Source organism: Nansenia antarctica (assembly GCF_963989245.1).
Source record: "Nansenia antarctica genome assembly, chromosome: 5".
Taxonomy (NCBI): Eukaryota; Metazoa; Chordata; class Actinopteri; order Argentiniformes; family Microstomatidae; genus Nansenia; species Nansenia antarctica.
Window position 1 is genome coordinate 13,479,898 of NC_137690.1, and position 27,750 is coordinate 13,507,647.

Here is a 27,750-nt window from a genome sequence, read left to right on the forward strand (position 1 = left end):
CCCCCGCCACGGACCGTGGTAGAAATATCATAATGCTATCAGGCCCTGCTATCACACAATATGTTCCTCTGGCGGGGGGGGGAGGTCAGTGAGTGTTGGTTCTGCTGGTATTTTGGTTCCTGGGGCGATAGCTGGAGACTCATTGACACTGAGCAGGCGAGGGGAGAAATAAAAGCTCAGGCAACGCTAGATAAGGTCAGATAAACACGCCTGGCTTTAGAGATGGCCATCCTCCATCCTCCTGGCTGCTGCTCCCCGGGAGAGAATAATAGGTCATATGTCTGTTTAGGATGCCTGGTCTGTCTGTCTGTCTGTCTGTCTGTCTGTCTGTCTGTCTTGTCTGTCTGTCTGTCTTGTTTTTCTTGTCTATCTTGTCTGTGTTGTCTGTCTTATCTGTCTGTCTTGTCTGTCTTGTCTCTCTGTCTTGTCTCTCTGTCTTGTCTGTCTGTCTTGTCTGTCTGTCTTGTCTCTCTGTCTTGTCTCTCTGTCTTGTCTCTCTGTCTTGTCTGTCTGTCTTGTCTCTCTGTCTTGTCTGTCTGTCTGTCTGTCTGTCTGTCTGTCTATCTTGTCTGTGTTGTCTGTCTTGTCTGTCTGTCTTGTCTCACTGTCTTGTCTGTCTGTCTTGTCTATCTTGTCTCTCTGTCTTGTCTGTCTGTCTTGTCTCTCTGTCTTGTCTGTCTGTCTTGTCTCTCTGTCTTGTCTCACTGTCTTGTCTGTCTTGTCTCTCTGTCTTCTTTGTCAGTCTGTCTGTCTGTCTTGTCTGTCTGTCTTGTCTCTCTGTCTTGTCTCTCTGTCTTGTCTGTCTAAATGTATTATTAAAGGGAATAAAACATAGTGAAGGTACCCCTTGAAGTGGTCAATAATTAAGAGATATCAAACTGTGGACTGTGGTCAAACAGGCCTGGGAGAAACTCTTGATGACAATTATTCAAACATGCAAGTATTCAGTCATTTCTCAAAGTGTAATTGTGCATTCACAGTTATATCTGGTCAGATTTAGCATTGCACTGATTGGTATTCTTTAATGGGAGGAGTCAAAATCAGCCTATCAGAACACTGTGACGGGTGTAGGGTTTCAAATAAACAGTGAGCTGTTTACACCAATGTCTTGCAGGGTATGAAGTCACGTGCAGAGGTGAGACCTGGACTAAAATAATGAAATATCTCTTCACCCCGTCTTATCTAGCCCCGAGCCAGGCTCTGTGGATCCCAAACTCTGGGGGTCCCATGAGAACATTAAGGAGTAGAATTGTTCTCAAATTAATGCTGGACACCTGGAGAGGGGGATTGGGGGGAGGGGGGGGGGCGTCGCTTCTGTTTAATGGAGAGCTCAGGCCCAATAAAAAGCACTAGACACTCTCTCACTCTCTCTCTCTCTCACACTCTCACACACGCACACACACTGCCCCTACCACACTGAAACCCCAGCCTCATAACATACCTGATTGATAGCTGTGCAGATTTCACAAGCACTTCCTCAGACCCTTTTGGCCTCATTCACCTCGCTCGCTGCCGCTGTCACCTATCCAGTCGTTGCAGATCTCTGATCTTTTCAAGGAAGGATATGAACGGATGAATGAACTGGGACAGAGCGAGCCGCTACTCTCTCTTCAGCTCTGTCGCTGAGGAAGCCCACGATGACACAAACCACACAGGGAATTTTTATCGACCGCAACATCTCCAGTGGTTTTTATCGAGCGGCGTTTTGAGAGGCTGTCACAGCTGTCTTGATGGGTTTTAATTTAACTTTATTAGATCAACAACAGGCTCTCTACCACTGACAGGTTCGCGGGTTAAACGAATCAAGGGAGTCTGAGGAAAGAACACAAAGGTCATTTAAGTCCATTCTCCGGCGTTATGATTCCACTGCCTCCGTCTCTGGGCCTTATTACGGGATCTCTGCCGTGATTGCGTTACTCAGACAACATCAGTCGCCACTTAACATCATTTCCTCCCTGCTCTTCGCTTGGCCCCCTGGCGTCCCATCAGAGATATGAAGTCAGGCGTGCTGCTGCTGTGATTGCGCTGTGAGTGCACTCTGAGAGTTCGGGGATGCTTCGTCAGACTGACATGGAATGTCTCGTACTTACCATAATCCTCAGAGTACCTCCTTTAAACAGTCATGTGTAATCACGTCCTTTGTGGGCCAATGTGATGATGCTCCTGTCACAAAGGAGGAAGGACGGTTCACAGTTGACACGGTTGACGGTTGACACTACTGTCACTGTCGTCCTGCTTTAACATATTTCTTATGATATGTACCATAATCTGATATTGTTGGGTGATTTGTTCCAGGTCGGCAGGTTGGTCCAGATAGCTCGTGTCGAGAGAAGCTTGAGAAGTCGATCATACTCTACACTAAAGTGGTGAGTCCATCATCTCAATGTCACTTCAATGTTAAAGGCACAGTCTGGGATTTGTTCTGCTGTTCATTTGATGTGATCATAACTCCCAATTTTTTGCTTTGAAACGTATCATTATTGAACAAGTCAACGGATGTGATTTGACTCGTTATTTAGTCTGAAACTGGAGGAAAGTTATTAGGTCTGATGTTATTCTCTTCCTCTGCCTTACCCTCTCCTTTTCTATTGCTTTCTTTGCCCTTTTCTCCCTGTAATTGTGTCTCTGCTCTCTCTCTTCCCTCTCCCCCTTCCTCCTCATCCCTCTCTCCCATAGCTGTTGGACTTCCTGGAGTGCCACCCGTGTGCCTTCATTCCTCTGATCCAGCGCTCCCTGGAGTTTGCTGTCAGCTATGTGTTCACGCCTGCGGGGGAGGGCGTCACGTTCGAGCGCTTCACTGTCCAGTGCATGAACCTCATCAAGATGATTGTCAAAAACGATGCCTACAAACCTTCCAAGAACATAGAGGGTAGGAGGGGGGTAGAGAGAGGAGATGGGGAGCACAAAGGGAGGGGGGGGGGGCTGAGGGGGTGGTGGTAGGAGAGCGAGAGAGGGATATGAAAGGAGGGAGAGAGGAGGGAGAGAGATAAGTCCAATAACACAGGCGAAATGAAACAAACTGATGGATACAGAGACGCCACGCAGTGCTGAACCTCCTCATCACAACCACACACAATCACGGTTTAATAATTCAAGTGAATCGTTTTTAGCATGCCACGGTCCTCTGCAACGCTGTAGCCAGCGTAGTGTACCTGCTCACCCCCCACTGCTCATGTTTATTTCGAGCCGTCGGCGGAGCTGCTGTTGTTAATAAGCACACACAGGGTTGCAGCTTTGTTCTGATAGTGTTTGGAGGGTTGAATGCCTTTTCTGCTACCTTGCTGTGATTGTCACCAAGAGCAGAGTTTTAGGCTTTCGGCTTCCTGTGTTCCTCCTCTGATGCTGTTTTTTTTTTCTTCTTTCGGAGCACAGGCAGGGACTCTATTTTGCCTGATTTGAGCGCAGGGTCGGAGCTACAGGGGAAAGCTCAAGCTTGTCTTCCGAGTCAGCACACAGCGAACCTCTTGACTTATTCATAAGTGCGCATTTCCTGACAGACAGACAGACGGACGGACGGACGGACGGACGGACGGACGGACGGACGGACGGACGGACAGGCAGTCAGGCTGCGCGTGTGTGTGTGTGTGTGTGTGTGTGTGTGTGTGTGTGTGTGTGTGTGTGTGTGTGTGCGTGTAGACTCATTAACATAGCATTGTGAGCATAGGGTTGGTAATGACATGGACCAGGAGCTGCAGATTTATTACCAGCATTTTATTTATTTTTATTTCACCTTTATTTAACCAGGCAGGGCCAATAAGAACTAATTCTTATTTACATTGGCGGCCTGGCAAAAGAGAAAAGGCTCTTGGGGGGTGGGGGAGGAGGGGCTGAAAAGAAATCAGGTTATATGTTAAAAACAAAGAACACACACGACAGACAGCGGCACACATCCAAAATTCCTGCACAGTTAAAAGAGTATAAACATACGTACATCTCCACACCTCCTCCACTTACAGTCACAGCATCAAGTTAAAGGGACAGCATCACACATCCACATTTATTACTCTCTATAAGCTGGAGATGGTAAGACTCAGGTGTTGATAGTTATGGATGGTTGTCGATGCTTGTGGGTAGAGAGTAGAGTGTTATATATAATAAGAGGATTCTACCTCCTGGGGCCAGAACCTATCCTAACCTGTTCTGTTCTGTCTCTCTCTCTCTCTCTCTGATCTCTCTTTCCCTCTTCCTCCCCCCTTCCCCCCTCTCAGAAAGTAAACCAGAGAGTCTAGAGGCTCACAAGATCAAGACAGCGTTCTTCACACACCCCACCCTGACGGAGATCGGACGGCGCCTCGTCTCCCACTATTTCCTGCTCACGGAGGAGGAGCTTGCCATGTGGGAGGAGGACCCAGAGAGCTTTGGTACGTTCAAGAACACACACACACACACACACACACACACACACACACACACACACACATCAACCCTGCAACACCAGGTCTTACAGCTTTTATCTTTTCCTCACAAAAATCATCCAAGTACCTATTTGTTTGTCGATCACATACTTGGTGACAATTACCAAGAAGATGAGGATGAGGAGATACAGTATGCAATTAAAATGGGAAGAGCAAGAGACTCAACACATGCGCACACACACACACACACACACACACACACACACAGCCACACAGCCATGACTGCTTCAGTGCTTCTCACCTGCTTCCGTACCGAAGTATTCCTCAACCCCTGGCAGCCCCAGACATTAGCCCAAGCTAATCTCCCTAACCCCTATCTCCCCATTAAATGACATTAGCCCAAGCTCATCTCGCTCCCCATCTCCCCAATCAGTGACAAACGAGAGCCTACGGCAGGACCAGGTAGTCCCCTTCACACAGCAGATTACTCTGACAAATGGGATGCTAATGGCCAACTCTCCTTCACATTGCTCCTGGTGTTATCTGTTTGAACAGAGCTCTATGTCATGTGGAAGCTCTCTGCATGGTCGCTCTCAGGTTTACGTGCAGCCGTGATGATGAAGTACGGAGTAGGGTTTCGGTGATATTGATATTGTGACTTAAGTCAATGTTGGGCGATAGAGAGGGATAGTGATTGTTTTAAGTGTTATTGGATAAAGTAAAGTCATCTCTTCAACTCTTCTGTCATCTCGTGTTTTCTCAGCTGTTGAAGAAACAGGGGGTGACTCTTGGAAATACAGTATACGGGTGAGTGGAGCACGCACACACACACACACACACACACACACACACACACACACACAGATGTGATCAACAGCCTGAGATGGAAATAGTACAAGCTTATGTTGAAGAAAATATGTTTTCTATAGGGTCAATTTGCTAGTTGCGTAAGACGACGTTGTACGTTTTCCGGTTTGAAGACGGTGGGCGCAATCATTTCCCTTTTTCAATCGTTTTCATTGCCTTCAGTGTAATTAAAGAGTTGAAACAGAGTAGGGTTGTTGCATTTGACTTTTTATTAGAATAAGCCAGTAAGAGTATTTTAAATCTACTGTTAAGATGTAGCTCAGTATTCGGCTGGCCTCCACCAGTGGAACAGAATAATCTCTAGGCAATAAAAAATCATTTACTTACCAAAACAACTCCAACAGCTGGGTCGTTCAGTTGTTTATATCCAGGAGGTGATGTTTCATTTCTCCGCTCTAGCGAACCACTCCGAAGGCTTTTATAATGGACAGACCTGATCATATTGTCCACGTAAAAATTATGATATATATACGCAGATAAAACAATTAGTAGAATGTTTTGGGCATCTGTTTTTTTGGACCTATCAATGTTAACAATGCTGGCCTGTTGGTGGTCACTACTTTCAACAGACTTAAATATTAACAAGTTTTATGATCGCAGGCTTAAGCCCACTACAGTCTGCAAGTGTCATTATTCCATTCATGTATTGTTATGCACCTTACCTTACACACAAGGAACATAACATAAGGAGTGAGACGACACAAGAATAAATGGCTAACCAGAATTTATTAAATGCTCAAAAATCATTATCCCTACAGAAAAATGGACAATGAGATATGGGTATCAGCTGATCTCCGAGTTGTACCTCGACGAATTAGCACATCGAGGCACACAGTGTAGAGACGTTTTCATCTCTTGCCTTTGATATGTTAATAATTTCTCCTTAATCTTAAAAACACTCGTGCACTCAATACTCTTCTCGCTAACTCTCCTCACACCTCAATCATGAAGCACATCCCCCTTTCCTTCCACTACAGTTGTGCCAATTCTGTGGCGTAGTTAACATTCTGCCTGTGGACAGTGCCAATTAACTTGTTGCCTAGTGGCGCATTTCTTCAACTAAACGATTGGTTACCAAGATTAGTGACCTCATAAGGGAGGCAACTTTGTATAAATACAGGGCTTAAAGTACTCCGGCACAGTGCCGGATTTCCGGCGCGGGAGAATAAAAAAAAAACTGCAATTGCGGCATTGCGCCGACGTGGTGGCGAGGGCGCTGTTTCACAAATAACTTAGCTTTCGTGTTTGCTAGCGAAACAGCTGATAGTTGATGTTGACTGCTCAAGGAGAATACATATTTGAAAGTACAGAATGCCTGAGAGCCTTATATTGCATTATATTACATTATATTTTGAGTGGCCTGCTTCATGGGTCCCCCCCGATGTCAAACACCACTGGTACCACCTCCGCCTCATTTTGAGCCAGGAAAAACCCTGAGTAGTGACAGGAAGCCTTATGGGACGTGGTGCCAAGAAGGAGAATATAAGTGATAGTGGCTTAATAAGTAATCAGTTTGTTCTTTTAAAGACATGTATATATTGTATTCTGTATTGTTATAGTGATAGTGGCTTAATAAGTGATGCAATCAGTTTGGCCTTTTAAAGACATCTATTTTTTATTTTATTTTATTAAGTATAAAACAGTATTATGAATGAATGAATGGTCTTTATTGTCATTACAGTTTTTCCCAATTGCTAAAACACCAAAGCCAATTCTCTAAACCAAATGACCAGTTCTCTAAACACATTTAATAAAACTAGCTCCCATTTGCCAAAACCATAAACACATTTCACATGAAGACACAATTCACAAAACACAATCCTCCTTTTCTCATAAATCTAAACACATTTTGTCTTGCTAAAACACAAGTTGCAAAAAACTCTGCTCAAAATGTCAAATTCTCAAATTAAAGCTCATGTGATGCAAAATGCTTGCCACAGTCAGCAACATTTTAACACAATGAACACACCTGGCTTCATTCATTAAACATAACGACTCAAAATTTAAGACACTTGTTGCAAATGATTGTTGTGTGTGTGTGTGGTATAGTTCCATAAATAAATAAAAAAACATCACACCCTGAACATTGTTTTCAGTGAGTATTGTTGTGTGTAATGGATCCTCTGTAGTGTTTGCATTGAGTTGTGATACAGTACAGTATTGTACATGTTACTGTACATGTGGGAATACGGTAACATTTTTCAAACCTTTATTTACGTAAAACTCGATAGGACAACAGTGCAACAACTTCGCGGCTGAACTTTAGTAAAATTTCGGACATCATATGCCATTTAAAGGGGGGAAATAGATATCTAAAAATGCATGACTATCATGCAAAATCAGCCTTACTGTAATGCAAAATATGTAATGTTAGATATAACGTTAGACAGGGAGCGCAGATTTATTTTTATGCATGACTATCATACATGTGGGAAAACTAGGGTTAGGGTTAGGTGCTAGGGTTACAGTAAGGTTAGGGTTAGGATTAGGGGTAGGGTTTGAGTTTTGAAGAGGGAAGGTGTGGTTTTGCTTATGTAGCTTTAGAAAAGTGTGTTGTGTTTAGAGTTTTGGGAAAATGGAGGAAAGTTTTGTGAAATGTGTTTTAGCAATTGAGAAAAACTGTAATACAGTACAGGTACCATACAACGAAATTTAGGAGGGGGGGCTCCCCTGGTGCTTGGAAAAAGACTAAAAACACGAGGGCCAAGGGTAAAATAAAAAAGAGAAAAGAGCTGGTTTTTATAAATAAAGGCTATGTACACTATCTACTATACTACTATACTATACAATAAAACACTGTGCTGTACTCTATGCTATGCTATAAATATCCTAACTTTTCCTATATCTGAACCTTATGTACACAAGGGTTGTCATATTGCACATAGTATTGTTGCACATTCATTTAAAGTATTAATGCATTTTAACATTGAGACATATATTTTGTATTGACTATAAAATAGTATTAATGCATTTCAACATTGAGACAAGAAGCTGTCTTCTGTACCCGCTCTCCCAATATCTCAAACTGTGACCCCCCTCCCCAAGAAAAAGTTTCAGGCACAGGATTTTTTCCCACTTTAAGCCCTGTAAATATGTCTGTGTTCCTTTTAGAGGGGCTTTTGGGGGGCTTTTTGGCTTCTTGCTTTTACTTTGGGGCTTTTTCTCTGGACTTTGCCAACTCCAGATTAGCCTCATGTAACTGTATTAATGAAAGGCTCATTAAGCCATTTGACTCAAGCTCTGTGCTTTTTATAATTACTATTCAATCTACTAAGAATCAATTAAATCCACAACACTTACCCATCCTTTCCTTTCGTCTACCTGTTGATTGACAGTCAGTCAGTCAGTCAGTCAGACAGTCACAGCCTCGGGGAAGCTTGCGGGGCAGCACTGCTCTCTGTGGCTACCGCTTTCACTCCCATATTATTTTTCACACTGAAACTAATTATTTTCTTGCTCATCAACTTTCCCTTCTCTCCTCTTGACTGGTGAGGAAGTCAAGTACACCCCGGGCCGAACCGGATTATTTCGTCAAATTAATGAGATTTTCTCTTTTGTTCACCTCTTTCCAGACCGAAGGTTGTCGTGGTTACAGACACAGTCATGGACACAGTCAGATAATGCACCACTTCTCCCCAAAACATTTTGCAATTATAAATGCGTTGGTATTCACATGTTTATTTCTTTTGTTTGCATTGGAACAACACAACAAAGCAAGCCAAATCTCATATCATTCCATGCAGAACTCCACATTTTTAAAGAAATAATTGTATTTCAAGCATGAAATACAATCCTTTAATTTGTATTTAAACTCACCTGTGGCAAGTTACAGGTACTGGCAATATAGAAATCACACCTGCAACCAGTTAAAATGGAGAAAAGTTGACTCAACCTTTGTGTTGTGTGTCTGTGTGTACCACACTGAGCATGGAGAAAAGAAAGAAGAGCGTAGGATTTGAGAACCAAAATTGTGGAAAGGCAATCCAAAGCTACAAGTCCATCTCCAGAGATATTAATGTTCCTGTGTCCACTTTGCGCAATGTCATCAAGAAGTTTACAGCCGGGGCACTTAGGTGGCGTAGCGGGTTAAGCGTTGACCATGTAACTGCATTCCGGCCGGGGACTTATCCTGCATGTCATCCCTCCTCTCTCTCTCTCACCCATCCTTCCTGTCTAAATCTCTACTATATCTGTCAATAAAATGAAAATTGCGATTGATTTCACTTATTTTTTCCACTGCTACAGTACCTGTAACTTGCCACAGGTGAGTTTGAATACAAGTTAAAGGAGCATTACATGCTTGAAATACAATTATTTCTTACAATTTAGAAAATGTGCCAGTCCATTTTTGCAGTTCTGTGTGGAATGATATGAATGAATGAATGGTCTTTATTGTCATTGATATAGTACAGGTACCAAACAACGAAATTTGGGAGGGGGGGCTCCCCTGGTGCTAGGAAAGAAAAAAACGTAAAAAAACTAGAAGGGAAAGGAGCTGGTTTACATAAATAAAGGCTATGTACACTATCCACTATACTATACTATACTATACAAATAAAACACTGTGCTGTACTCTATGCTATGCTATACCTATTCTAACATTTCCTATTCTCTGAACCTTATGTACCCTAGGGTTGTCATATTGCACATAGTGTTATTGCACATTCATTTAAAGTGTCTCAGTTTGCAGGCTTGAAATGTACACAATTTTGTGCCTCAGCACTACACCTGATTTCAATCCAGCAGCTGCCATCAATCCGTCCAGACTGTCCAGGGCCCAGAACCTAGGTCTTTGCTGTGTTCAGGGCCTGAATGGCCCTGGGGTAGAAGCTGAGCTTCAGTCTGTTTGTCCTTGCGAACATGGTCCTGAACCGCCTGTTCGAGGGCAGCCGAGCAAAGTGTTCGTACCCAGGGTGGGATGGGTCTCTGGAGATCTTGGAGGCCTTCCTGAGGCAGCGTGTGTTGTACAGCTCTTCCAGAGAGGGGAGGGGGGCGCCGGTGATCTTCTGGGCCGATCTCACGACTCTCTGTAGCGCATTCCTCTCTGCGGCTGTGCAGCTGGAGAACCAGTTGCAGATGCAGTAGGTGAGGATGCTCTCCACTGCGCAGCGGTAGAAGGCCACCAGCATCTCCTGTCCGATGTGGTCTTTCCTGAGGACTCTCAGGAAGAAGAGCCGCTGTTGTGCCTTCTTGATGATGGCTGCTGTGTTGTTCTTCCAGGACAGGTCTTCCTGTATGTGCACCCCCAGGAATCAGAGGGTTGAGACTCTCTCCACGCTCCCTCCGTCGATGAGCAGGGGCTGGACCTCAGATCTTTTCCTCCTGAAGTCCACGATGATTTCCTGGGTCTTTGACTGGTTCAGCAGCAGGTTGTTAACCTTGCACAGCTTGCTCAGCTGCTCTACCTCATCCCTGTACGCCGCCTCGTCCCCCCCCCGATTTGGCTTTTTGTGTTGTTCCAATGGAAACAAAATAAATAAACATGTGAATACCGAAGCATTTGTAATTGCAACAACTTTCTTGGAGAAGTGGTGCATTATGTGACAGAAATGCAGGGGTGCCAATTACCTCCACATATGTCACACAAACATCAGAACTCATATTTTCTCAACCAGAAAAAGAATAGAGAGTAGTCCTTCGCTTGAACTGTAGCCCTTGGCTGAAATGAAGAAAAAAAACAAGAAGAATATTCCCCATCGGCTTGAAACCAAACTAACTAAGGTCCTCTGTTCCAAAGCCACAGCAAATGTATGTCCTGTCAGCGCAGTGGTCGTCACACTGTCAGAGTACTCTTACCGGTTGGTCGAGAGCATTAGCAGTAAACTCCAGACAGAATAGAAGAGAGAGAAATAGTCATTTCTAATAAAACGTCAACACCTGAAGGACTTGAGTATGGAGTGTCTTAGAGCACCCTCAACTACTCTCTCTCTCTTTCTCTCTCTGTTTCTCTGTCCCTGAATTTGATGAATAATCCTCATTAGTTTGATGAATAATCCTCTCTCAAGCCTGACTCGGCTTCCTTTCATCCCCTTGGTGTCGAAACCAAACTTTCTGCCGTGCTTTTTCTTCCAAGTTCAGTATGGTTGAGATACTCAAATCCTAATTCAAATACATAACTTATGCTTGTGTTGAAAATCGGATTGGTCTAGTCTAGTGTGTGCCTTCATCTCAGTCCCAACCCATGTCTGCTCTACTCTCCCACACTGATTTGAGCAGTCTGGTCTACCATGACATGCACACGAGGTGACCCTCCAGATACACATACAAACTGTCATCTAATCTGGGCCCTTGCCCACCAACCACTTCACATTCTGAATGCGCTCAATCTCCACACTATGGGTATACAAAATACTACTCCAACACCTGATGTTTTGGTCTCCATTTGATGTTTTGGCAGTGTTGCCCCTGAGGGAGAGTGACGTATGGGTTGTGTTTGTGACTTGATCCCATCAAGCTGGACAGGTTTTTATATTGTATATGTGTGTGTGTGTGTGTGTGTGGTTTGTTTATCTAATCAGGTGCCTTTCTTTATTTGTCTAGTTGTCTCCTGCATTTAGATATATGCCCCACTGATGCCCCCCCCCCTTCTCTCTCCAGCCATGTACAGAGGTGCTGTTCTTGGACATATTCCACAACTACAGCCAGACACTGACCCCTGTGCTGCTGGAGATGGTGCAGAATCTACAAGGTGAGTTCTGATTCCAATCAAACGTCATTTGTATTCCACATATAGCAATGCAATACAATGTGCTTTACAGGAAACAAGACATCGTTATCCATCACAGACCCAATAGTCCTCCATTATGTTTTGTTGAGAAGATTAAGCAAAGAAGAAGAAACAAGCAAAGACTTTTGAGATTCTTTTTGAGATGTATGTAGGTTGTACACAAGAGAATCTCTCTCCAGGTACACTGCTGTGCGGTTGTTTTCTGTTTTCCCTCAAACAAGCTCCCGTTGAGCGCTAACAGAATAGAATTACAGGGTGCACCCCCCCTCCTGTCTCCCAGCCCACGTTTCTCGCTGACAGAGTAGAAATGAGGTTTGAGCGAGAGAGTGAAGTGCCCCAGATTGGATAATTCTAAGTTAACAGAGTGTCTGACATTGATTGGGAGCTGGAGTCTCAGAGTGGAGAGTCTCAGAGAGAAGGGGGCAGTGATCGGTCATGAGTTCAAATCCCACCTGGCTGAGATTGAGTAAGGCACTTAGACCTAAATCAGGCACTTAGCCCTAAATTACTCCAGGGAGACTGTCCCTGCAATCTAGAATTGTAAGTCGCTTTGGATAAAAGTGTCTGCTAAATGGCTGAAAAGTAATCAGGGTTCCCACTGGTCCTTGAAATCCTTCAAAGTTTGTGAATTTGAGGGAAAAAAATCAAGGCCTTAAAAGTTTTTGAAAATAGACATGGGTCATTGAAAGTGCTTGAATTCCCCTCTCTCTCTCTCTCAATAAAAAAAATAAAAAAAATATTCAATTTTATTTTTTACGTAATTATAGTAGATAAGTCACATTGCGTAACTTTACACATTATTTCACAATATATTGTTTTGCTGTGCTGTGGTAGAGAAGGCAAGAGACCATCTAGTGTTCAAGCCTCTACATTCAGAGAGCCTCGTCTTTTCTGTCTCAAACTATGCCGTGTTGGGTCCTTGAATTTGAGGGAATTGAGTGTTGAAAGTCCTTGAAAAGTGCTTGAATTTGATGTTTCAGAAGGTGTGGGAACCCTGCGTAATGTAAATATACCTCTAAATGTTTCACAACTCTCACACTGTGCATGTGTCTGTGTTTCTGTGCCATTACAGGCCCGACGAGTGTGGAGGACCCTGTTCAGCTGCTGATGAAGGATGCAGGTGAGTAACCAGCACTCATGGAACTGGATTGACTCATTGACATTGATATATTTGCCATTTAGCAGACGCCTTTATCCAAAGCCAGTAAGTGAATCATCTATCCATCAGTCATCGCAAGAAAAAGTAATCTATGTTCAGGCCAGGGGCCATTGGCAGTCATAATGCTAGAAGAAGGATGTTATTTTTTTTACAGTAGAGAAATTGTACAGGGGGATAGAGGGGATGGAGAGGTTTCAGGAGGTACAGTTAAGGTGTAGCCTGAAGAGATGGGAAGATAACGAGTTTCCTAGATAGAGAGAGAGGAAAATGTAAAGACAGAGGAATTTCTTCTGAATTGAGTAGAATTTAATCAAATCAAGTCAATGTAATTGAATTATATATAAAACCTCAAACACACTGACTACGTTTCCATGCACACCATATTCCTGTATTAATTGGAATATGCTCAATAGAGTTGATGACAAGAGTCATGTTAACACGTGCGGAACCGGATTAAGGCCATATTTAATTGGAGCACTTTGAGCTGCAACATTTGCAGGAAAAGCGCTATACAAATAAATGTTATTATTATTATTATTATTATTATTATTATTATTATTATATTCCAATTGGAGACTATTCTGAATAAGACCCCTGGCATATGCCTGTTTGAATCGGAATATTGTGACATGTATACACCTTAATCGGAAAATGACCCTTTCGGAATATTCAGTTATGTCTGCGCATGCTCGATTCGCAGGGAATCCTGGGTTTTGTTTTTTATAAACCTCTGGATTTTTGGCAGTCATCTACAGTAACTTAATCTGAAAACTCTGGAAACTTCCAGGGGATAGATTAGATTAGATACCACTAATCTAATCTTTTTTCCAACACATTGATTTAGTCCTCAATAGTGTTTCTGTACTCCTGAATCATAAAATGTTTTACATTTACATCACATTTACATGTTTGGCATTTAGCAGACGCCTTTATCCAAAGCGATGTTCACCTTCAATGCTACTATCTGTCCCCATCACTCACTCTGGGAGACTCTCCAGGGGAAACTTAAAGCACTGCTGCTCCCTTCCTCTTGTTTGATCACTCCCTTGAGACACTCTAACTCTCCATCACTCTGTCTGTCTTCATCTCTTCATTTCAATCACTAGTTTGATTAAGTGTCACTGTCTGTGTCTCCCTCCACCCCCCCTCTCTTACTCTTTCTCCCTCTCACTCTGTCTCTCTCTCTCTTTCTCTCTCTCTCCCTTCCTCCATCCATCCCACCCCTAGTTAGATTATTCCCCAGAGATACACTCTGTCTCCATCCATCTCTCATTTGCCTATAAATTATTCCTCCTTCTCCAGGCTTTACCTTCAATGGTTCCTGTTCTCTGATTTGATCGACTATATGTCCAAGGGGTGTACTTGTACATCAAGCCGCCTCACGCTATGGAAACAGGACATAGGCTCCTGCCCTATGGGCCATTAGGCTCATCAGTTCTCAAGAGAATCATCAGTTCTCAAGGCTACTTACTTACTTACCTTCAGCAAGCCTTTCCCAGGGTATGGCAATGCAGAGGCCCATTGTGTGTTTGTGTGTGTGTTTGTGCGTGTGGGTGTGTTTGTGCGTGTGGGTGTGTGTGTGTGTGTGTGTGTGTGTGTGTGTGTGTGTGTGTGTTCGTGTTCTCTGAGGGGTTGTGTTAGTCAATATAGTCCCACATAACCCTTGGACCTCATTGGACTTAAAATACTATAGAGTGATAACAAATACCAAAAGATCTAACCTATTTATAAATAGCAATAGATTTCATCTGTGGGCAGTACTCTGTTGTTGTCTGATTCTGATCCTTGACTACCCACAGTGTACAATGCAGTGGGGCTGGCAGCCTACGAGCTTTTTGACAACGTTGACTTCGACCAGTGGTTCAAGAATCAGCTTCTGGGGGAGTTACAAGTTAGCCACAACAGGTATGCATTGTTTAACTTCTATTAGCAACCTGCCTTGATCTCTGCCTCAATCTCTATGTACTACTTGTCTATTTGGTCCCCGGTGTGTGATCAGAGTTTCCGGTGTCCATCGATCTATGCGGAACATCTACGCCAAATCTTTATTCACTAGCTGTTACCTAATTTGCTACAGCCATTGCTGTTTCTGCTGCCAAGACTGAACTTCCCGGTAAGAGTTTGCTCTTATCAGACCCGATCGATTGTCAGCGGCTGCACCTGCCTTGTGGGCTAGCGGCCTCAACTTCCCATCCCGGTCGCTCGCTGATCCACCGAGCTGGGACTGCAACTCTCTGTCGGCATCTGGCTCCGCTGAAGACCTACAGCTTTCCTGATTGCTTACTATGTTTTTGCTACTACTGTTTCTCGCCTGGATGTTATCCGCCCTGTGGACTACGGACAATGATGACCAGGGACACCGCTGCTCCTTGGAGTGTTTACTGACATACAGACTTTGAGGAGAGAGAGGGAGAAAAGAAAGAACAAAGAGAGAGGCCGACACAGGGTCGCTGCGTGTGTCATACAGACTCAGGCGATGGCGATGACTCGGCTGAAAGATGAGTGTGTTTGAAAAGATGGATGACGGTGGAGTGTCTGTGATCTCACAGAACAAAGGAATCATCACGAGACCCGGGAAGGGAGAGTCAGGGTTGTCGACACAGTGATGTGGGAAGTGACGTCACACTTCAGGTGCAGTGGTTGGTTCTGTTCTGTAGAATAGTTGGTCTATCCGCTCTCTCTGCCTCTCTATATGAAGGCAAGGTAACGCAAGGACCCATCCCTCTACCAGATCAAAGAGCCCAGCTCACTTTAACTTAAGTGCACCTGTAGTTGTTCCCCACTCAGGTGGGTGGGCGTCTGGGTTTCAAAGGGAATTTAAACCTTTCCCTCCGCTCTATGATAATGCCATATGAGTGTTTTCTTTTTGTCTCTTCAAAGAATGAAGCTAGATTGGTTATATAAATGTGTTCAGATAAACTTGTCAACTCCCTGCTTTTCTCCCTAGATTTTAAGTTGATTGGTGGGGTGCTGAATCAGGACATGTCCTGTGAGATGGTAGATAAGAATAATAATATCCACAGGCATCTTTCAAAATCTCTTCCATTGTCCTTCAGTGGCATTTCTTCCATCGGCTGTGTGTGCTGTGCGTGTGTTTGCGTGTGCGTGTGCGTGCGTGTTTGCGCGTGTCTTATCTCCCAATCTGTCCACCATCTCTCATACCAATGTCTGCTCCCCCCCTCTCTCTTTCTCTCTCTCTGTCTTTGATTGTGCGATTTGCACAGTCATTCTGTCCTCTCTGCCTACTGTACCTATGGCCTTTGTGTTTGTTTGTGTGCGTGTAGGCGTTTGTTTATGCTGATCCATTTTGGCGGATTTTAAGTGTGAATTAGTCCTCGGAGCCGAGTGTTTAGCCATAATCTGTCTGCTAATTTGTTTCCTTGTGCATTTGATCCTTTTTCGGGATTTGCGAGGGAGGCTTTAACAAGCTAGCTTAACAACATGCTAGCCAGGGCGTTACAGAGGACACACAGCCCACGTCTGTCAGCATTTAGAGAGAGCGAGCCAGACCGGCAGCGGATGGCACCACTGATTGTTTGGGGCACCCAAGGGTAGCCTTGCAGTTAGCCTTGCAGTTAGCCATCTGCCCACGCGAGCGGTTATCCCTCCTCTCCACCAGGCTGCCTGCCGCCTCTGGCTGGCCTCTGCTGGCTGTCCACGCCATTCAGCCCAGCGGGGGAGCGGCTGAGATGGTTCCTGAGGTGGTGGAGAGATAAGGCGCTGCTGTTCCCTCCTTAAAGGGCACCACATGTGGCCCACCTGTTCTCATTAGGGGAGGGAGGGGGTCACATATGTGGAGCTTGGGAGGAAGAAGAGAGTGACAGGAAGGTTTTGTGGGGAAGAGAGAGAGATTATAGAGAGACGGAGTGAGAGAGGGAGGGGGGACAGAGGGATGGTATGGAGGGATGGGAAGTGGTCTAATCATGGAGAACGGAGGGAGGAAGAGGATGGGTGAGAAATAGGAAAGAGGGAGGGAGACTGAGGCGATGAACGAGAGGCCTGGGGGTGCTTAATGGACTAGACAACACAACATTGTCCTAAAGGCATGTCGGCCCCACCTGCTGTAATTGGGGGTGATGGAGAGAGGGGAGAGGGAGAGGGAAATGGACTGGCTCCGCCTGCTCTTAAGCTCACACGGAGAGAGGGATGTCTGCCCTTGAGAAGCTCTGGGATGGCTGACCAGGGAGATGAGAGATGGGAGGAATCTCTCTTTCGAGGGATACTCCATGTTATTACACTATTACAGTCATGCTCTGTCCTCCAAGACCAGGGGTCATTTCCTAATGCTTTTAAATAGTGTCTCTTCCCTCAGTGGCCTCAGGGGCTTGGTGTTGTGTTTGTGTGTGTGTTTATGTGTGTGTTTGTGTGTCTGTTTGTGTGTGTGTGTGTTTGTGTGTGTGTTTGTGCGTTTTTGTGTTCTCTCAGGGAGTAGTTTAGACCAGACAGTTTATGAGTTTAACTGAGCTCCCGAGGCATTTGTCTGAGTCAGGGTTCAGCGGTGTGTGGTCAGCGGTGTGTTGTGTGGGTCAGCTGTGGGGAAACGGGCCAGTCATTGCTCATCCATGGAAGGGAGAGAGACAAGAGGGGACGGATAGGGGGCGTTTGTACTGCCGCGGAATCCCTAGCCTGCAAAACAAACCTGCTTACACACAAACAGAAACAGAAAGGTCATCGGTGTCATAGTGATTTGATGTACTGGCTTAGTTTGTATTCTACAGTATCGGTCGAGGGTGGCGCCTAGCCTCATACATAACGATGATTTTAAGATGAGCTGTGTGAGTAATGACCTGTCTGCACCTCTGTCGGGGGGCAGGGGGGTGGAGTGTTTAAATATGAATCACCGTGTCTGACAGTGACGGTATTGAGCGTGACAGACACCTATACAGTAGCTGTTTAGCTTTTCATGCACCTTAGGCTCCAATAAGCTGCCTCGATTAAAGGCGTTGTTGCTTGCTATCTGTGTACGCTCTGATTGACGAATTGTCCCCCACCGCTGCCCCCCCCCCCCCCCTCCTTTTAACCAAAACAGCTGTCATACCTGATGAGTGATCTTGGCTGTGAAGGATCGTTCAGAGAGGTGTTGTACTCAGAGATGTGTATCAGTCTAATGGAGGCAGGTCTGACTAATAAACAATTAATATTGATATGAAAGAGGCCTGTTTCTCCTCTACTCTGAAGATTACAATCATCATTATTCAAATGACACTGGCACAAGTGACAGCTTTTAATACCTAGTCAAACTCCCCCATGCGTCTCTTCGCATCCCTCCATTTTTATGAGGGCATCAACACAGACACACATCTGCATCTCTTCAACACACACACACACACACAAAACACATTATCAAACAAACAGTGACAAAGTGCCTGGTCTGTTCCGCCGCCGGGGCACCTGCTTGGCCGTCCTTGTGCGGGGCCTTTATGGTCTGTGCTTGCTTGGCTGGGCCAGGTGTGCTGGTGGTGGGGCGGGCTGGGTGTGTGGGGCGGCGGCAGGGGCTCCCCGGGGGGGGGTGGGGTCCACCGCTGGGTGCTGGTAGGCAAACTGGTTAGTAGTCGCTCTATGAGTAGAGGGCTGCAAGGGAATTTTCCTGGCTACATAGTGTACAGGTTTTTACTTTTGCCTGCTTGCGGCTCTGTCTGTATGTGAAGCGCATTGAGTTGCATCTTTGATTTGATTTGATTTGATTTGAAAGTATGTTACCCAGACGCTTCCACCGACTGAAAACTTCAAAGCAAACACAAAGCATGCACTCACTTGAAGACACACTACTCCAACATGCACGCACGCACAAACACAGACACACACACTTGTCAATAGAATCAGACATGTAGTGGTACTGTATGACTACCCACCTAAGTTTGTCTCTTCTCATGCCCTTGGAGCAGTGACCAGAGAAGAACAGGAGGGGGAGACTGTTCAGGTAGGGGGGGGGGGGCTCCATGGGTGGGCAAGAGAAGAGTAGGGGGTGAGGTTTAAGGGGCGTCGGGGGAATCGAGACTCATCTAGATGTCTTCTCCCCTCTGGAGACTCTCAGGTAGAGATGTTGTCCGTCTGTCGTGTCTAACTCTGACTAACATCCACCCAGAGGAACAGACTTTGGCGGTTGCACAGCTGTTGTAGGGAGAGAACAAAAGAAAGAAAAAGGTTCGGTGCATTTCAGTCGGCGGAGATTCGGCAGTACTCCCCTGGGTAACCGACCGTTTACTGTTTTGTTTGATTGTTAGACAATGGCCCGTAACACCACAACTGGCTGTTATCGTAGTGGTTTCATGTTGAGCAGAGAGCGTCGTTTTGGAAAGAGGCCAGAGATTTTTTATTCGAAGGCAAGATCTGAGCAGGTCCATTGTGTATGAGCACCCAAGGACCGCTGGCACCGCCGTGTACGTCATGTCTGGCTTTCTGGATCGTTTCCCTTAAAAGTAATTGCTGGCATAAAACCCCTGTGGTACATCAAATTGATATCACACACACATACTCCCCTTTAGAGAACTCACACACACACACACACACACACACACACATGGATGACCCAAGTACGCTTGCCCTGATCACAAGCTGAATCATTCTGTAGCCTGCTGGACGCTAGCCAAGAGCAGCGTGGATAACAACAACAACAACAACAACAACAACAACAACAACAACAAGGCAGCCAACCTCCTCCTTCTCCTCCTTCCCCTCAGACTGGCCAGGGGTGGTTATCTAGACACTGCCAAGCAGAGATGCCAGAACCAAAATGAAATCTCCCCCACACACAATACACAGGTTCTGATGGTCTACCAGGCCAGTAGATTCTGACATTTCAATGTTCTCTCCCTATGCCGCATTCTCTGTATAACAAGTCACACATAGCCTTTTCTTTAGTTTTTTTAGTTTTTCTTTCTCTCTAGCCCTCTGGTCTTTACTCCCCTCTATCTACCAAAATGAGCCTGAGTTTCCCTGTGCTACCAGTGACCTCTTATTGTCTGTAAAAGAACATTACAGAGAGTTAGTCCTCTAATATCCTGTCTGATAGTGGGCCCTCTGTATCTGACTCTCTCTCTCTCTCACACACACCCACCCACCTCTAGCACTGTGTGTGGATAAGATTACACTTTGTCTGCAGGAGAATGCAAGGTGGAGGATATGAATATGGTGTTCTCTCCTTCTCAAAATCTCAACAGACTCAGACTATTACTTAGGAGATGGCCTGGTCATTTCATGTTTCTGTGGGGTAGTGGTGGTCTAGTAGATAGTGAGTTGGAGAGTTCAAGTCTTGCCTGAAACCACACCACAACTAGTGTGCCCTTGAGTAAGGCACTTAGCCCTCAGTTACTCCAGGGGGAATGTCCCTGAAATGCGTAATTGTAAATCGCTTTGGATTAAAAGCGTCTGCTCAATGGCTAATTCTAATTCTAAATTCTAATGTTTCTGGAGTGAGATGTTTACCATTGGTTGAGCAATTTTCGCCTCCCTAAATGAACATCTCCCCCTCCCCTCCCCTGTGTTGTGCAGGTACAAGCTGATTCGTCGGCGGGTCATCTGGCTGATAGGTCAGTGGATCTCAGTGAAGTTCAAGTCCGACCTGCGACCCCTACTGTACGAGGTCATCCTCAGCCTCATGCAGGACCCCGACCTGGTGGTGAGACACACACACACACACACACACACACACACACACACACACACACACACTCAAATGAAGTGATGCAATGACCAGGTCATACACTACCTTTTTAAAAATTATTGTAATGATTCTAATTTTTTTAATAAATATGTTGTTAGGGCATTTCTGCTTTATTGGCGTAGAGATTGACAGGAAGGATGGGTGAGAGAGATGATAATATGGTATATGCCCTTAGTGTGCTACACCACTTAAGCACCAGGTCATACACTACTTACACTTAGACCGTTCATTAGTTCTGAAGAGCGTTCATGTTCTAACTGCAGATGTGAGTTTAAATTGGAAATCCATGTTGCTTGAGGGAGTCATGTTAACATGGCCCAAATGGCCTACTTGTCTCTAGGAAACTAATTGTGTAAACTAGCTGACACTAGCTAATTGCGAAGTTACTGCTAATACACTTAGGGTTGTCTCTCCAATGTATTACTAGCCAGTGAGTCTCCAATCGCTGAAAAGGCCCAAACTTGATTATACAGACCGTATATACATTTACATTCATTCATTTGACATTTAGCAGACGCTTTTATCCAAAGCGACTTACAAGAAGTACAGTTGTCTAAAGTAAGTGAATCATCTATCCATCAGTCATCATAAGCTAACAGGCCGTTGGCAGTCACAATGCTAGAAGAAGGAGAGTAGGTACCTAGCGACTGTAGTTCACTGTCATATGGTATGATAATGCATATGGAGCTATGCATTGCTTACCAGTTTTGCCCACACTGGTGTAGGTTTTCCTTTGAATGCAGAATGAACTTTTTAGGGACCATATACTCTATGGCATCTAAGTGCAAACTTGGTAGATTGAAAATATGAATATTAAGTCAATATTACCATGAAGTTGGACAGGAATAATGCTTAAGGGTTGAATTAGAAAGATTTGACAGCAGGTTTGGCCTGTTTCTCTGTATCCCAACTCCTCTTAGGCGATTTGTTTCTCTTTGCTGGGAGGCTGTCACTCTCACATGTGCGCGCATGTGTGTCTGAATTATATTCATAGCCTTGATTCGCCCTAAACACAGTTGAGATTGCCTTCATCCCCAGTGCAGGAGGAGAGAAATCATACATTCATTCTTTCATGCATCTCCAAATACTCAATACTAATAAATGAATACAAACAGGTACTTAAGGGCAGAGGGGAGTTACCAGCGGACGGTTTGGGACTGTACCGTGTGGGTAGAATGTTGAATAGCCCTCCACTGCTGCTTTGCTGGTCGGGGGGGCAGTCGTGAATACCACTCATAAATGACAATTTCCCGTAACAATCTGGCCTGAACAGAATGTTATGAATACAGATTGTTGTACAGGTACTCTGAGATCAAAACCAAGCAATTCATTTCAGTTATATCTTATACAATCTGTAGGCTATTTTCTGCATTGACGACTCATTTTTCGAAACAATTGATGGTCCATGTTGTATGGTTGCACATTACAGCCCTAGCTTCGTTGGGGGCCACATTGCTTAGTCTGGTGTCCAGGGCCATCCTCGTTATTATCGGTCCCTTTTTGGTCAGCAGCCATGCATCATTGTTATGGTCCCTACCCATGCACTGGTCTTCAATTGGATCACTGACTGACCAACCAATAATTTATACCTTTTTGATCAATACCGCCTACAATTAGGCACTTCTTGGGGACGATCATTACATAATGATCAGAGTAATTGATAATAGCCACTCGCGGTCCGATTGTGTGCAACCTGCCCTCTGTCAATTAGCCCACCCATTGGCTGTCAATAATGCGTTGTCTATGGGAAGGAGAGGATGAAGACACATCGGAATGGAAGTCAATCAATCTTCATCTGTCCACTCAGATACACTTAACCTCACAATGGTGCTTTTCATTATTTATATATGAAATGTCAAAACGAAATATGTTATCATTGGAGGTTACCAAAGCTGTTAATGTACCGGTAATTCTGTGCCTCTGAGTCTTGGGGAATGTTTGTGAGAGAGATGAGGGGAGTTTATGCAAATCTTGGTTGTTTACTCCCTAGTGATAGCATTGGAGTAGCCTGGAAGCCACTCATGAGAAAGAACACACACACACACACACACACACACACACACACACTGATGTGCACACACACAAACACATTTGGCATTAATATCAATGATATTCATGAGGTGACTCACTAGCAGATCATAGATCCCCATGTAACCCGTAGCGACAGTAGCAGCCTGCCAATGTGCCAATTCCTCAACCCTTCACCTCACCAACAGGTTTTGTAACCAGTCCTGATTTCCACCTTCTCATATATTTACAGTTCGCATATAAATATTTGCATAATTTGGGCTCTGTATGTCACCACGAAGCATTTGAAAAGAAGCAATGAGATGCAATTGAAAAGTGCAGACTTCCAGCTTTAATTCAAGGGGTTGAACAAAAATATTGTAGGAAACGTTTAAGAATTGCAACCATTTTTATACACAGTCCCCTATTTTCAGGGGCTCAACATTTGTGCAATGTAATTGGACAAATGAACAGAATCATAAATACTTTGTTGAGAATCCTTTGCAGGCAATGACTGCCTGAAGTCTGGAACCCATGGACATAACCAAATGCTAGGTTTCCTCCTTTTTGATGCTTTGTCAGTCTTTTTGCCTTTAGTCTTGTCTTCAGCAAGTGAAATGCGTGCTTAATCGGGTTGAGATCAGATGATTGACATTGGCCATTGCAGAATAGTCCACTTTTTTGCCCTACAAAACTCCTGGGTTGCTTACGCAATATTCTTTGGGTCATTGTCCATCTGTATTGTGAAGCACCATCCAATCAACTTTGCTGAATTTGTCTGAATCTGAGCAGGCAGTATGTCCCTAAACACTTCAGAATTAATCTGTATTCTTCTGTCTTCTGTCACATCATCAATAAACACTAGTGACCTAGTGCCATTGGAAGCCATGCATGCCCATGCCATCACACTGCCTCCACTGTGTTTTACAGATGATGTGGTATGCTTCGGATCATGAGTCGTTCCAAGCCTTCTCCATACTTTTTTTCTTCCCATCGTTCTGGTACAGTTTGATCTTAATTTCATCTGTCCAAAGAATGCTGTTCCAGAACTGGGCTGGCTTTTTTAGAAGTTTTTTGGCAAAGTCTAATCTGGCCTTTCTATTCTTGAGGCTTATGGTGTACCGTGTACCCTCTGTATTTGTTTGCGTGAAGTCTTCTCTTTATGGTAGACTTGGATATTGATATGTCTACCTCCTGGACTGGACTGTTCACTTGGCTGGTTGTTGTGAATGCAGGATCCTTTACATGGTAAAGAAAAACCCAATCACCTACCACTGTTGTCTTCCATGGATGTCCTTTTTGTGGTGCCGAGCTCACCAGTGCGTTCATTGTTTCTCAGAATGTACCAAACTGTTAATCACTCCTAATGTTCCTGATATCTCTCTGATGGAATTTTTGTTTTGTTTTTGCAACCTAAGGATGGCCTGTTTCACTTGCATTGAGAGATCCTTTGACTGCATGGTGTGCGTATACAGCAACAGCTTCCAAATGCAAATGCTACACTTGGAATCAACTCAGACGTTTTACCTGCTTAATTGATAAAGAAATAATGAAGGGATAGCCCACACAGATCCATGAAACAGCATTTGAGACAATTGTCCAATTACTTTTGGTCTCTTGAAAAAGAGGGAGCTACATATTAAAGAGCTGTAATTCCTAAACCCTTCCTCCAATGTGAATACCCTCAAATTAAAGCAGAGAGTCTTGAAGCACATATTCATTATATAACTGTAACTTGAATATGTTTTGGTAAACATCTTCTAAAACAACAACATTTCTGTCACAGTCCAAATATATAGGCACCTAACTGTATTTAACCCTAGCCTCGGAAAAGGTGGCAGCTAAAAATACTTAGCATTTTGATTCCTCACGTTTTCAGGGGCCTTCATTTACACAGTGGGAAGAGAGAGACGGTTTTCTGGAATGTTTTGTTAAGCCAGCTTTAGTTGGCTTCATGCTGTGGCACTCTTTAGCCCACTTTGCCCCACTTTCTCCTCTCTGTCGTTACGCTCTGTGCCGTGTGAAATCTGGCAGGAGTGAATTGTGTCATGAATATCAAAACCACTTTACTGCTGTATTGGCTGAGCTGCACAGCCATAACCCCCCCCCCCCTGCTGTGTGACCTTTGCCTACGGTGGGATGTGTCATGCCATAGTTTTGACAGGATGCGGGCGATGCCGGAATGGAGTACACAGCGGAAGCTGTCATCAGTTGTTTAAACAGATTGAATTGTTTGAATTCCAATGGCTGACCTATATACTAATATACCTAGGTATACTAATACTGACCTATCAGTATGACGAGGTGAAATAGCTGGCTTTGGAGGCAGACGTCTTCTCCCCCCCCCGTCTTGTCTCTCCCACAGTCTGCAGTCTGTCGTAGAGATTATTCCTCCCCATTATGATTGGAAGTGAACCTCACCCTGGGCTGCCTGGCATTTACTGTTTCTAAAGGAGGGGTAACTGATGTTATTGATGGGTATAAATGTTATAAACTGCAGCTACTAACCACATTTATTCATTTCACTTAGAGCTACTGTGTCACAACATCCCTGCCGATTTCACACAGATGGTCTATTGTCAGACGGGCTGCCGACTTCCAGTTTCACAAATTATGCATGTACAGTTTATACACACACACACACACACACACACACACACACACACACACACACACACAAACATATTTTGATTATCAATGCATGAAGTAGTCTAAAACTTGTTTATATAATATTGTTTAAACGTGTTTATACAAAACGTTTCGTGTTGAGGGGGTGATCTGATCTCCATCTGTGCAGTATATGTCTGTTTGTGTGTCTGTCTATTGAACCACTTGTGTGTGTGTGGGCGTATATGTGTGTGTCTGAGTGTACAGAATGTTTGTGTGTGTGTGTGTGTGTGTGTGTGTCACTTTAGTCACATTGTGTGCACGTGTGTGTGTGTTCACTTTAGAGTAATTGCACAGTAGCATATAGTGAAACCTTATTTCCTGCTAAAATAATAGCATTAGCCTCACCACTGCTATGCGCTTCTAGTACCGTTCAAAGATGCTGCATACACTCTGCTTTGAGGGATTTGATAGAAATCCACGGTGCGTGTGTGCGTGTCTGGGATGATTTCCATAGTAATCAGTCACGTCTGTTCTGGTTTTGGCTGGGGGATAGTAGGGGGGTGTTTGTTACTGCTTGCCTCCTCCTCTGCATTTAAAACTGCCGGTCGATTCAGTTTTACAAGGTTGGGAGGGAGGGCAGAGAGTTCTGTAGAGTGGTGTTGAGGAGGGGAAAGATGAGGAGTAAGAGGGAGGATGAGGGATATAGGCAAGAGGCATTACACACACACACACACACACACACACACACGCATGCACACACACACATGATGGATCCCTGCTTCCTGCCCCAGACTAGTTTTCCTCCCCTCGTCTGATCATTACTTTTATCGGAAGAAGTGAGTTTTTATCACTCTGGCTGTGGTAGAATACACCAACATGAAGTTGGGAAGGGCTGCTCCATAACACAGTACCAACATATTCTGACGCTACAGCTGCAGCAGAACATGGGGAACCCGCATATAGCACTGAATGTGACTGACAGATACGCCCAAGACACACACACACACAAAGATAATCAGCTCATTGAATATGAAGTACACAAGAGTACACACAGAACCGGGAACACGCATACAGCACTGAACAACATTCGTAGAATATAAACTTGTGACTGACAGTCACATACATACATACACACACACACACACACACACACACACACTGAAAGATTATCAGCTCATCAATACGAAGTAGGCCTACACTGACGTAATCCAAGATGGCGCCGACCATGGCTGCTATGTCGCTACAGCTTGTTGTGTTCTGTCTGTTCTGTGTCTCTGTGTCCTGCCTAACGTCGTACACAAGCGACGTTCTACAGCACATGAGGGGTTTAACCCCACCGGACATCTTCCCCAAACTACTCACCCGTTCCACGGACATTCTGGATATGCTTGTGAGGGGGACCGCGTTTTTCGCCAGAGCTGTGAGGTGGATCAGAAGGCAGCGAGGTCGGAGAGCTGGCTGTTTGGTTCGCCTTCGGCGGAGAGGAACGCGACCACCACTCCCGGGCATATTCCTGAGCAACGTGAACTCCCTCTGCAATAAAATGGATGAACTCCGGTGTCTCGTTGCAAGGAACAGCGACTTCCACTCCTCGGCTGTCTTCGCGTTCACGGAGACGCACCTATCTTCATCTGTCCCCGACGAGGCGGTGGAGCTAGAGGGATTCTCCGCGTTCCGGGCTGATAGAGACTTCGAGGCGGTGAGCAAGTCTAGGGGAGGGGGGTTAATGTTCTTTGTTAACGTGCGCTGGAGTTCCGAGGTGACAGTGCTCCACAAACACTGTTCCACGGCTATAGAATCCCTATTCATCCTCTGCCGTCCATTTTATTCCCCCCGTGAGTTCAGCTCATTCATTCTCGCGTGTGTCTACATTCCACCTGATGCGGACGTCACCGCAGCAGTAGACACACTGGCAGAGCAATTGATGAGTGTGGAACGTAATTACCCGAACAGTTTTGTTGTTGTTTTGGGGGATTTTAACCAGGCTAATCTTAGCCGGGCGCTCCCCAAATACAGGCAGCAAGTCACGTGTCCCACCAGGGGGGTGAACACTCTGGACCATTGCTACTGTACAGCTCGTCAAGCCTACCATTCTGTCCCCCGTGCTGCACTGGGCTACAGTGACCACATCCTCATACACCTGATCCCTCGCTACAGGCAGAGGTTAAAACTCTCTAAACCTGTTGTACGGCGATTCAGGGTGTGGTCCAGTGAGGCATGTGAGCGACTCTGCGCCTGGTTGGAGAGTGCAGGCTGTGACCAGGACTTGGTGGAGTGGGCGGGGCCAGAGGCTGGTAACAATCTGGATGTATACACAGACACTGTTACATCATTTATCAGCCTTGGCGAGGAGGTGTGTGTC

The 27,750-nt window shown here is 44.9% G+C and overlaps 1 protein-coding gene across 1 annotated transcript in view; it reads left to right on the plus strand.

Moving 5' to 3' along the window:
- ipo11 (importin 11) overlaps positions 1 to 27,750 on the plus strand; it is a 161,197-nt gene that overhangs the window by 35,845 nt on the left and 97,602 nt on the right. The window contains exons 9-16 of the mRNA XM_080531365.1: positions 2,296 to 2,366; positions 2,677 to 2,869; positions 4,209 to 4,361; positions 5,119 to 5,162; positions 11,820 to 11,910; positions 13,022 to 13,069; positions 14,908 to 15,013; positions 20,600 to 20,726. Of these exons, the coding sequence (XP_080387491.1) occupies positions 2,296 to 2,366; positions 2,677 to 2,869; positions 4,209 to 4,361; positions 5,119 to 5,162; positions 11,820 to 11,910; positions 13,022 to 13,069; positions 14,908 to 15,013; positions 20,600 to 20,726 (833 nt within the window). The remainder of the gene's footprint in view (positions 1 to 2,295; positions 2,367 to 2,676; positions 2,870 to 4,208; positions 4,362 to 5,118; positions 5,163 to 11,819; positions 11,911 to 13,021; positions 13,070 to 14,907; positions 15,014 to 20,599; positions 20,727 to 27,750) is intronic.